This window comes from Pelodiscus sinensis, chromosome 6 (genome assembly GCF_052426305.1).
Source record: "Pelodiscus sinensis isolate ZL-2025 chromosome 6, ASM5242630v1, whole genome shotgun sequence".
NCBI lineage: Eukaryota > Metazoa > Chordata > Testudines > Trionychidae > Pelodiscus > Pelodiscus sinensis.
In genome coordinates this window covers 92,059,814-92,072,319 of record NC_143057.1, presented here as the reverse complement: position 1 = coordinate 92,072,319, position 12,506 = coordinate 92,059,814, and the positions used below count along the sequence as shown (strand labels likewise).

At 46.7% G+C, this 12,506-nt stretch overlaps 1 protein-coding gene across 2 annotated transcripts in view; it reads left to right on the top strand.

Annotated features, from left to right (window-relative positions):
- The window catches only part of CWC27 (CWC27 spliceosome associated cyclophilin), a 224,603-nt gene that overhangs the window by 15,715 nt on the left and 196,382 nt on the right, over window positions 1-12,506 (top strand). For both annotated transcript variants that reach the window (XM_075932399.2, XM_075932398.2), the window contains exon 4: window positions 11,361-11,504. In XM_075932399.2, the coding sequence (XP_075788514.1) occupies window positions 11,361-11,504 (144 nt within the window). The remainder of the gene's footprint in view (window positions 1-11,360; window positions 11,505-12,506) is intronic.

The window sequence follows — 12,506 nt, the reverse complement described above, 5'->3', positions numbered from 1 at the left end:
GGCATTTTGATAGTTGAGCGCGTCCCCTCAGTTCCTCTTCTACAGTCCTCAGTCACGGATGGAGCTCTCCTGCCACTTCGGGCACTTCTCTCCTCACAGGAAAATTTTCACTTTCTTTACCACCTTTTGACCTCATTCAATTACAGATCATCTTGTTATATAGTAGCCCAATGTCTGTGGCTCTGTAACACTGAAATGCTGGCTGTTCCCTCTGGGCGGCGCTGTTGCTTCCCGCCGTGGTGCTCGGCTGACGTCTGTGCCGGGCTGCCACACAGGAGAAAGCAGCGCAGGTAGCCGTTTGGGGTCCGCGCTTCCCATGAAGCACGGGGCCCAAACGGCCGCTTGTGTTACTTGCTCCCGCGTGGTGGCCCAACTGAGTGGCGCAGAAGTCAGCCGAGCACCATGGCGGGAGGCGAAAGGGGGTGGGGTGGTGATGTACACTCCCAGGGGACGGGGCCTGCATGAGCGTGCATCCCCAATGGAGACAGAGGAGAACGGAGAGAGAGTGAGAGGCAGGAGAGGGAGGCAGAAGGCGGAGGAGAACTGAGAGAGAGAGGGGGATAGAGAGAAAGAGACACGGAGTGAGAGACTGGAGGCTCAGGAAAAAAGATCGACATGGAGGAGAGACCTGAAAAGCTCGTCTTATGACGGGCTAATTGGCTAGTCTTGTTATATTCTTCCCACTTCAAAGGGAAAAAACCCCAAAACATGGGGAACATGCTGTTCCCTCAGTGCTAGCTGCTTCCGTGGCAGTGGCTTTTCTCTGCCCCAACCGGCTACACTTCTTCTTTAACCAAAAAAAAAAAAAAAAAAAAAAGAAGAAGAAAGGTGGGGGGTAATCAAAACCTCATAAAACGGCAGCCTTCATACACAAGTTTGCTGACTGTTGAAATAGCCACTCTCCCTCAGCCCCGAGCACCAATGGCTTCCAATATGCCTGGTTCACAGGGGTTTAAAAAATGCATCAACTGTAACTAATCCATCCCAGCTTCTGATGGCCATAGCTTCTGTATTAGATGTCTGGGGGAGTCACACATCCCACAAAAATGTGAGCACTGTAAAAGCTTGTCGGCCAGGGCAAGAAAAGATTGGGAGCTTAGGTTCCATATGTCCCTTCTGGAGAAGGCTTTACAGCCATTGGGAGAGCTTTCATTAGATAAAATAGCAGACCCTCCCAAATGCAGATCAGCCTCCCTGATGCCTCAGGGACATCAGAGGGCCAGGGTGTCACCTACCAGATCCCTACCACCTAATCCATCCCCCAGAATGACCAGGGGAGATGTGGCAGCCATCTCCAGCTCTGTGGTGCTGACAACTGCCTCAAGCACCCGCTCCGGCACTGAGCATCAGCACAATTATGTGCTCATCCTCCGTACTGGGGAAAGCGCACAGACAAGCCCCGGCACCGAAGCAAGTACCTACACATGCAGCACCACGGACGGAGCAGAGCCAGCCACAAAATGGCCCCGGAAATCTTCGGCACTGCCTCTCAGTGCAATTTCTCTTATGCCTCCCCTTGTGCAGGCTAATATCAGCTTGCAGACAGACCAGACTGGGTCTAAAGAAATGCTGGCAACAACAAGGAATTCAGGGAAAATGGGTGTGAGCACAGATAACCCTCCTCACTCCCATCAAGGAAGCAGTCCCCAGCACCATACCCACCATACACCACCACACTATGGGCACAGGTGCATAGGGGTGATCAACCATGACCAGAAGAGCGCATCCTCCTAGCAGCATTCATCTTCCACCACATCTCAGCAAGGGCATTGCTATATAGCATGCCTGTGCCATTCTCAGTAGCATTCAAACTGGTACTAACTGTCTCCACATTAACCGCTGCACTGGGCACTGCCTAAGTACCACTCTGCTGGCCCACCACTCTCACCGAAAAGGCTACCGCCAGCCTCACCATCCCATACCCCGGGGACCATACCGGACTCGGAAGAGGAGGACAGTCAATTTCTTGACAATCAGGATGACACTTGCCTTGTGCAGTCACCACAAGGCAACTCTTTTTGCTCCTGAGGAGGTTATAGTCCCTGACAATAAGCATACTGTGGCGGACCTGAAACAGTTTCAGGATCTTTTTAAAAGGGTTGCTGCTACCCAAGAAATAAAATTACAGGAGGTCAAGGAGAAACAACACCATCTCCTAAAGAATATTCGCCTGTCCTCCACGGCAGAATCATGTTGCCCGTAGACGAGGAGATTGTGGAGGTGTCTGAGGACATCTGGAAAAGCTGGCATCGGCCCAGCCAATTTTCAAGAAGGCAGACAGGAAATATTTTGTTTCCCCTAAAGACTTAGACTTCCTGTTCTCTCACCCCTGGCTCAACTTGCTGGTCATTGATGGGGCAAGTCAACGGGCAAAGGTCTCTCACCTTAAACCAAATAACAGGGACAAAAAACACAAGAGACTGGACCAATCTTGGGGAAAAAAAGTGTATTCCTCTGCCACCCTACAGCTTAGGATAGCGAACTACTCAGCCCTTCCAGCCAATCAAGATATGACAACTACTCCAAATTAGCTGACCTGATGGAGCATCTGCCAGATACCAAGAAGCCTATCCACAGGGCAATCATATGTGAGGGTCACACCATCACTCGCACAGCATTGCTCTCTGCAATTGATGTTGCTGATACTGCAGCAAGAACAACTGCTACAGCCATGTTTATGAGGAGAACATCGTGGCTGCAGGCTGCAGGAGGACCAAAGGAACTTCAAACTGTCGGGGACTCGAACCTGGACGCCTCTGTTCGTTGTCTGACCGCAAAGAGACAGGCAACACCAGCAAGATCCAATCACAAGCTCTTTATTGAATAGTGCACACAACAATAGAGAGCGGCCCGTCTCTAAAGAGAACCAGCCCCAATTTCATTTACAGGTAGGCTTATATAGACAGTTCCGTCGCGTCATAGACTATTTGCCCAAGCAACCAACCCCCCCTTTATCAGTTACAACCTCCAATACCCATGCACACCTAGCCAACTATACATCATGGCCTTAAGCAATTCATAATGCATCAGCAATTTCTTATCAGCCCAAAAGACAGGTACTGGGCAACAAGGAGACAGTTTGTTATGGCCAAAGGAGAACATAAACAGGGAGTTTGGAACAAACGGGAAGAGCAGAAACAGGGAGTCTCCTTATCAGTTCTCAAAACAAACTGTTCCTCATCACAGCAGGTACAAAAAAGCAGCTTCTTGCTTATCTCATTTTGCAACTTGAGCAAGCGTGTAGGGTGCGTCCCTGCTTGAACCCATCTCCAGTTCTGCCCAGGAACTACCCAGAAACCTTTGTTACATTTGCTTTAGCATAACTGCACTAGGCCTATTTTTCTAGGACCTAACAAAACTAAGGTGGAGAACCTCCCCTTCAATAAGCACAAACTTTTTGCAGCCAACATTGATGAGCTTCTGCACAAAAGTAAAAATTCGTGTACCATGTTGCGTACCCTAAGAATGTACACACCACCGTAAAAGTGGAGACGTTACACCCCCTACAATAGAAACAGAGACGCATACTATAAGTGTACTCAATATAGACAATACGAGTACAATCGCTCCAGACAGCGCACCCAGAGAAACTGCAAACAACCATGCTCCTCTGGTGGCCAGGCCCCTAAGCAGCAAATTTGAAACATTGGTCCAAGGCCTGCCTGACCTGCCTGACCATCCAGTGCAGCAAAGCCAGAAACATCTATTCGACCACAGATTATGCCCATTCCTTCACCACTGTGCCTCAATAACATCCGACCAGTGGGTCATACAGGATACTCAATTCCGTTTACCTCCCTCCCTCCTACCCTATCCTATGCTCCGTCCCTTTTCAGGGACCCCTCTCACAAGATATCCCTCAAGCAAGAAATTGATTGACTTCTCCATCTAGGGGCTATGGAGGCAGTACCCAAACCATTATTCGACTTATTTCCTAAACCAGAAACACACAGGAGGCTAGAGACTGATCCGAGACAAGCTAAACAAGTTCCTGTGAAAGTAGCGATTCAAGATGGTCACGCTGGCTTCAGTCATACCAGCACTGGACAGAGGGGACGGTTCGCAGCCCTCGACCTACAAGATGCATATTTTCACATTGTGATACATTCTGCCCACAGACGCTATCTGAGATTCACAGTTGGGAACGCGCATTTCTAGTACAAAGTCCTACCTTTTGTCCTATCCTCAGCACCATGGGACTTCTCAAAGGTCCTAGCGGTAGTGACAGCCTACATTTGATGTCAGGCGGTTGTCATCTTCCCATACCTAAACAACTGCCTAATAAAGGGCCATTCCAGAATGGAAACCGAGGATGTGATACTAAAGACCAAACAACTTTTCAACAGCTTAAGTCTCTTAATAAATGAGTAGAAATCGACTCTCAATCCAGTTCAAATTCATAGGGGCGGACTCAACGCCACATAAGTCAGGGCATATTTGCCATGGCCAAGATTCGATATGCTACGTGACATAGTCACTATCCTACTCGTCAGCCCCACTACGACGGTGCATACCCGCTTTCAGCTCATGGGCCATATGATGGCTACCACCTATGTGGTCCAATAAGTGCGCCTACGTTTCCGAGCCCTGCAGCGCTGGCTGACATCAGTTTATACTCCATTGAGGCATTCACTGCACAAAGCGGTTGTTATACCCAGACACATCCTGGAATCTTTCAGATGGTAGATATCCCCCCCGCAATTTACTCGCGGGAGTTTCCTTCTTTCAACTAGATCCATCAGTCCAGATCACAACCAATGCCTCATTGGTAGGGTGGGGCACGCACCCTACAGCATCACGTGATGCAAGGCAAATGGTTACCACACGAAGCACTACTCTACATCAACCTCCTTGAGCTCAGAGCTGTCAGGAATGCATGCAGGCACTTTACCTCATCCATCACCAACAGAACCGTCCATATTCTTATAGATAACACAACTATCATGTTCTACATAAACAGACAGGGAGGAACATGTTCCCAATCTCTGTGCGGAGGCAACCCAACTTTGGAACTGGTATGTTTAACATGGGGTTACACTAACAGCAGCATAGTTACCAGGAGCTGCCAACACCATGCAGATGCTCTGAGCCACAACTTTGCCATGGATCACGAGTGGGAACTCCACCCAGAGGTGTTAGATTCCATTTTTTGTAGGTGGGACTATCTAACAACAAACCTTTTTGCAACCACGAGGAATGCCAAATGCCCTCATTTTTGCTCCTGGGAGGGACTGGGGAAGGGATCCAGGGGAAACTCATTCCTGACCCCACAGGATGAACTGATTTACTATGCCTTCCCGCCATTACCACTGATCTCCAGAATCCTGAGCAAGATCCATTCGGACACAGCCCGAGTCATTCTAGTGGCCCCATCCTGGTCCAGACAGACTTTGTTCCCATACCTACAGTACATGTCCGTCGATCCACCCCCTCCGCTCACTCAGTGGCACGATCTCCTCTTCCAGAACACCGGCAAGCTACTGCACCCAGACCCACACACCCTTTATCTCTATGCCTGGCTCCTGTCTGGTTCCGAGGCGCAGAAGTCCCCCGCTTGGAGCAAGTAAGAAATGTCCTCCTTCACAGCAGGAGGCAAACCAGAACAACTTACCTGCACAAATTGAAATGCTTCTTATCCTGGTATCGTCAGAGACAACTGAGTCCAGAGAAATCTCCGATCCATACAATATGTCTTCCATATCAATGTCTTCCATAAAAGCACACTTGTCAGCTATTACTGCCTTTCATGACCGCATTGAGGTGTCATCAGAGTTTGCACATCCAGTGACGAAAAGATTCCTTAAAGGCCTCCAGAACCTTTACCCACCTCATAGAACACCGATGCCGTCATGGGACCTGAATTTGGTTCTGGAGCGCCTTATGAGACCTCCCCTTTGAATCCATGGCCACATGCCCAGTATCCTCACAATGAAGGTGCTTTTTCTAGTGGCAATCGTGTCTGCAAGGATAGTCAGTGAGTTAAGAGCCCTAATGGTGGGCCTACCATACACGGTCTTCGCTAAAGATGAAGTGACTTTGAGACCACATCCTGTTTTCACATTAATGAACTCATAGTCTTACCTGTGTTTTTTCCGAAGCCACATACATCGCCTGCACACGACATGCTTCACACACTCAATGTCAGAAGGGCTTTGGCATTTTATATCGATGGAACTCAGACATTTTGTAAGTCCCCACGTCTGTTTGTCTATATTGCAAAGTATTCCAGGGGCAACCCAATTTCCACACAACGCATTTCTAAGCTGATAGTGGGTTGCATCTTCCAGTGCCATTCCTTTAGTAACAAACCGCTAAAGACAGCACCAAGAGCACACTCCACCCATGCTACAGCAGTATCTACGGCATTCTTTAACGTTGTGCCTCTCAAAGACGTTTATCGGACAGCCACTTGGTCATCGGGTCACATGTTCTCAAAACATTGTCATCATTCCCTAACTGGCGGTTGACACATCAGTGACTAAGTCAGTTCTATCTGCCGCTATGAAGCAGTGACTCAGAGTTCCACCAGCCATAGTGAGCACTGCTTTGTAGTCACCTACAGGGGAGAACCCAGGGGGACATCACTCGAGGAAGAAAAGGAAGTTACTCACCTCGTGCAGTAATGGCTGTTCTTTGAGGTATGTGTCCCCGTGGGTGCTCCACGACTCTCCCTTCCTCCCTGCTACTTGGAGGCCAGTTGTTCTGTGGTAGATGAAGAACTGAGGGAAGGGGGTCGAGGCCGTGCTCAACTGTCAAACCGCCAGTAGCACGAGATGCTTGCTGCACATGCGCTGCCTGACTGCTAACAGATATAAAAAAGTCTCCAATCCTGTGGCTCCGGGGAAGACCCGTTACCTACAGTGGAGCACCCGTGGGCGCACACACCTCGAAGAACAGTCATTACTGCATGAGGTGAGTACCTTCCTTATATTGTTGCTCAGATTGCAATGACTGAATAATACTTTCCAACACTCGTACTAGTATTCTGACAGTAGCAAATATTCATAAGTATAGACAAATATTTGCATATGCCAAATTTAGATCTAGAATTACTCTTACTCTTGTGGAAGTTTAGATTTGATGAGCATAGTCCCATGAACAGCCCTGTCTTAAATATATAATCACTGGATTGTTTTCATACATAAATTAGACAACATAGAAATAAAACCGTGGAAAGGATCTTAAGAGGTCTTCTAGTTCATTTTCCTGACACTGTGGCTAGATCAAGTTGCGTATATGTAAATCTTCAGTGTATTTCTAAAATTCAGCACACAGTCTCTTAATATTTTATATTCTTCATGTTAGAAGATGCATTTAAAAATAGACTTCCTCTTTGTAGGTGATCATCTGTTTGCCTTTTTCTTAATCATTGCAGTGAAAGAGAGGGTGTGCTAGATGTATGAAAGAGGTTTTGTACGATTTTTGTTATCTTTTAGATAACATTGAAATGGTATACTATGTGTAAGCTTGTTGCTCTTTCAACCCTGCTCTTCTTGATTGCATAAACAAATAGATTTATACCACTAAACAGGGAACACTTGATCAGTTGGCCAGACTGATTTTTTCCCAGCTTAATATTAGCATGCAACTTTTGTTAATTTTTTGTGTGATAACTCATCATTCAGTAGCTTTTGGAAATGATTAAGTTGCATAAAGTGAGTTTCAGGCTTTGTGTACATACAACAAGCGCTACTTCATGGAATTAGGGCAGAGCAGCTGGTATTGTTACTTAGAGGCCTCCTTGGTAGTTCTGTCCCATAGTGTGACCACACTGTTGGTCTCTATATGGCAGTGATTCTGTCCATTCTGGTCTGTGCTGGGGCTTACACACCCCACACAAAGGCTAAGTAAGAGAGGAAGCAAAAGGATCTTTTGCCTCAGCAGCTCTAGAGAAGTGTTTCTGAAAGTGCTCCGTGAAATCACTTTAGAAACACATTGTCTGGCTGCCCCGGTTTGTTTATTTACTGGCCCCATAGCCACGGAGCCTCTTGACTCCATTTCACTCTTTGCAGCCAAGCGGAGCAGCAGGAAGTGGTGGCTCAACCCATGTCGCTTCCTGCAGCTCCCCTTGGCTGCAAAGGACGAAACGGAGCCAATGGGAGCCATGAGGCTCCGTGACCATGGCACCAGTAAATAAACAAACCCTGGCGGCCAGTTAATGTGTTTCTCAAAGTGGTTTTATGGAGCACTTTCAGAAACACTGGTTTAGAGCATACTCCAAATGGATGACCTACTTAAAAGGGTTCCTTTACGAGTCAAGCCACCATGGTGGGATATTGAAGGAGAGGCTGTCTGGAGGGAGGAAGCCATTTTGTAGCCTTAGAACAGAGTGATCGAAGGAGAAAAGTCTGGACTTGTAGGTAAGACCCAACTAGGAAGCCAGGGACTTGACCCTTTTCTCTCTGGTATTCCTGAGAAGGGAGAATAACTTAATGTTGAGAAGTGAACTGGGAGGTACCCATTTGACTATTTAAGTTGTTGAAGATGATTGGGAACTCTTTGCTAGGGAGGCGCAGAGTGCTGTAATCATGCCTCAACCTGAAGAGAAAGTGGGGAGATAGGAAATAGCCCAGGGGAAGCAAGAAGGGACTTAGACACTCCTTGTGCCATCCTCTTTGAGCCCTGGGATGGAATCCAGTGGAGACGGAGGGTGCGGGTCTCCTACCTTCCCATCCTCCTGTTTGTCTGTGAAAACTGGCCTGTAGACTGTCCAGCAAGGCCATCCCAGGATGTTGGACTCTTGAGGGCTTGCCAGTCCACAAGTGAGATCCTCTATATCAGTGTGTCTTAACCGGTAGTACGCCATCCCTTAGGGGTACGCAAGAGAAGTCTGGGGGGGGGGGGTACCTCAACACAAGTGAAATTTGGCAAAAAATGTTTGGGATTTTGTCCCGCAAAGGGGATCGGGGAGGGGGCGGTGGCACGTGCCTGTCAAATTGAACGTTTGGAGCCACACACCCTGACATTAACAGCCACTCTGTGCACACTCCCCAGCACCTGGCAGGAAAAGTGTGGCTGCAGCGGCAGCTCCGGTGAGACCCAGGGCAGTTCCATGTTGGGGGGCAGGTTTGGGAGGGAAGAAAAAAAATCACTTCCACGGCCACCTCTCCTAGTTTGTTTCCTCTCCGGCAGCCTCCCCGGGGTGCTCCAGCAGGGGGAACAGATGAACCTGGAGACACGCATTACCCCCACCCCCTCCAGCAGCTCAGTGCAATGCATCCCCATCGCCCCTTCCCCATAGCTCTGCAGAGAGGAGCTAAAAGGCAATGAAGTGGCACAATACGCTTTGATCTAAAGGGCTCCCCCGCATCAGTGGCATAGTTGGGTGGGCAGTTACCCCCAGGCACCACGTTGGGGGGGGGGTGCGCTGAGCTGGGGTGTAAGCGCACAGCCTAATGCGGTGAGTCCACCACTGGCAAGCTACTTGCTCCCGGCAGAGGCAAGGCTGGGCAAGGCCAGGTGTCGGGAGCAGGCACTTCAAAGGTAGCATTACCATATGTCCGGTGCCTGACTCTGGGGGAGGGGAGGGGCATTGGGTTAGAGCGGGGAGGGATGCTGGGGATGCCTGGCTCTGGGGGAGGAGTGGGTGCATTGGGTTAGAGCAGGAGAGTTTGGGGGCGCTTGGCTCTGGACGTCTTCTATATTTATTTATTTTTTTAAAAGGGGTACTTTATGAAAAAAAAGGTTGAGAAACACTCCTCCATATGATCACATAAGAAAACAGAAGATAAACAGAAGAAAAATAGCCCCTTTGCAGAGACCCTGTGCTTCTGCCATCCTCATATTTGAACACAGATTCATTCCCAGTTCAGTCTTACTAGATTTGGTCACAAAAAACTGCAACTTCATACCCCTGCCTTAACCATGGTCTTAGGGTGCATCTGTAAAGTTAACAGAAGCCCACTTAAGTCATGATCATTCCCCGAGATATGTGTGGATGGGCCCCTAGCTTGTGCAGAGCTCCCATTAAATGTGAGAATTGAAGAAATGGTCTGAATTTTCTTCTACCAGGAATTGATTATTTGAGTTTATACTCCGCTCTTTCTGTAATTATGAAGACCCAAGATATTTTCTCTGACAAGGAGAAGGAGTTGTCTTTGAAGGCTTTAAATACAGGTTTTTCTTGCTTCAGACTATTCTTAGTTTTAAGGACGTTTACCTGCTTGTGTGTGCTTAGTTTTTCCTTTTTGTCATGTTAGTTCTGTAAGCATGTAAATCACAAGCACCTATTTGTGCTCCATGTTTACATTTCTGGCATCTTTGTGTGTAGTCAGCATCTCCCTGGTTTTGTTAAATTAGTACTTCACATAATGGAATACTGTTTTGCTGGGTACTGTGCTATTGCTAACCTGTTGGGCTGGCTAAAAAACAAGAAGTCACAGTTAGCAAAGTGGAGGCTAAGGATGTAAAATCCCAATCAATCAGCTAACTGGTTAAATGTTAGATTATCCTAATGTTCAATGTGTTAATTGACTAAGCAGGATCCTGGACAGGTGACGCTTACCAGCTGACTAAAGTTACTCGTTCACATCCCTAATTTTGAGGTGAAAATTGTATGTAATCTTGTATATGAAGATTATTGTAAATTATATGCAGAGAAAGAAAATTAAGTTTACATAGGCATCTTTTAATTTTGGCATTTCCTATCTTTTCATAAAGGCCTTTACTCTCATTCAGAATAGTACCTTACCTTGGAAAGATTGTGTTATGCCCAACAAATAGGAAATTAGTGCATAATAAGAATGAAATATTGATATTATTAAAATCTATTTGAAGAATTCTCATTGATTTTAATGGGAACCGGATTTGTTCCTAAGTACAACATTAGTCTAACAAATATATGATAGTTTTATGTTTCAAGAAAAATGCAGGTTTTAGTCTTTTTTTCCCCTAAGGGAGAGATTTTAAATATGAGGTTTCTTTTTTAAAATCACATCTATATTGCTTTGAGGTTGGCAAACATTTTTTTCCATTTGTTATCCTGGTTAACAAGAAACTCTTAAGCTTGCACTTAAAAAATGTATTTATTTGCATTGTTGATCTAACAGCAGTTTTTGATGTTTCGTCAAGAGTATATTTCCTAAGAGGAGTAATTGTGTGCTTATTCATATTGGCATTACAGAAAATTTTAAAAAATGATGGAAAGAATTGAAATTTTGTTTAAAATCTTTTCAGTTAAAGATCTCCCGGTGTTGTTAAAAAGCATCATTCTTGTATAGAATGACAGCCATAAATAATGTTGGTTTTTATAAAAATTTTCAACACAAAATTCTGGTATGTATATTAGAGTGGATGTATACTGGTTAAGCAAGTGCAAAAATAAAAGTGCATACTAAATCATTTTCCTTTTTATTTTGAAGGATGAATTCCACTCAAGATTGCGTTTTAATCGAAGAGGACTGGTTGCTATGGCAAATGCTGGAGCTCATGATAACGGCAGTCAATTTTTCTTTACGCTGGGCCGTGCAGATGAACTTAACAACAAGCACACCATTTTTGGAAAGGTTAGCTTTATAGAGTCATAACTTGAATCATGGTTTAGACAGAGACAAATGTACTTCTAAATTCAGAGAGTGTTTCCTTAGCACACCACACAACTCAAATGTATTTTCCTACAAGTTGGACCTCCGTGGTCCGGCACCCTTAGTATATGAATCTTCCATCCCAAACAAGGAAATTTGTTGGACTAGAGGAGGTCAGGCTTTCAGGCTTGGTGGGAAGAAAGGGAGCAGTAGCCTCCCCACTGGACTTCCCAGGGCCAGCGGGGGGGGGGGGGGGGGGGGGGGGGGGGCAAGTGGGGCAATTTGCCCCAGGCTGTGGGCCCCACAGGGGCCCCCACCAGAATGTCTGAGGTCTGAGACAGGGAGTGCCAGGAAGGGGCCCCCAAAATTGCTTTGCCCCATGCCCCCTAAATCCTCTGGGTGGCCTTGGGGCTTCCTTCTCCAGTCTCTGCTGTCAACAGCACTCTGGGCTCCAGCCGACTCTGTTTTCTCTGGTCAAGCTATTTCTGTTTCCCCTGGCCTCGCTGGCTATGCTGCTATGGGCCCCGTTAGTCCTGCCAGCTCTGTCACCCTGCTGGCAATATGGGCTCTGCTCCTTCGCCAACTCTGCTGCCCCTGCTCTCTCGCTGGCTCTGCTCCTCCCTCTGCTGCTGGAGCTCTCTGATCCAGGAGCTCTTTGGTCTGTCCTCATGGGCTCTGCTGCTGCTAGCCCTGAGGTTCAACCTGTACTTTCAAAGTTATTTTAGTACTTATTAGGTACATCTTAGTTTTTGTCTGTCTTCCATGCCTGGCATTTATGTTCTCAGTTGGGAGTTTCTCGAAGGAAGGAACGAATGAATGAATGAATTAATTAATTTCCCCTTGCTTTTCTTCTAAATGGAACCATTCTGATAAATTTTTTCAGAGTAATCCAATAAAAATGCTCTGAATGTTGCAATTCACAGCACTGAATGAGAAATTTAAAAAAAGAATAGTTGTTTTTTGTTTTTTTTTTCCTGAGATCCA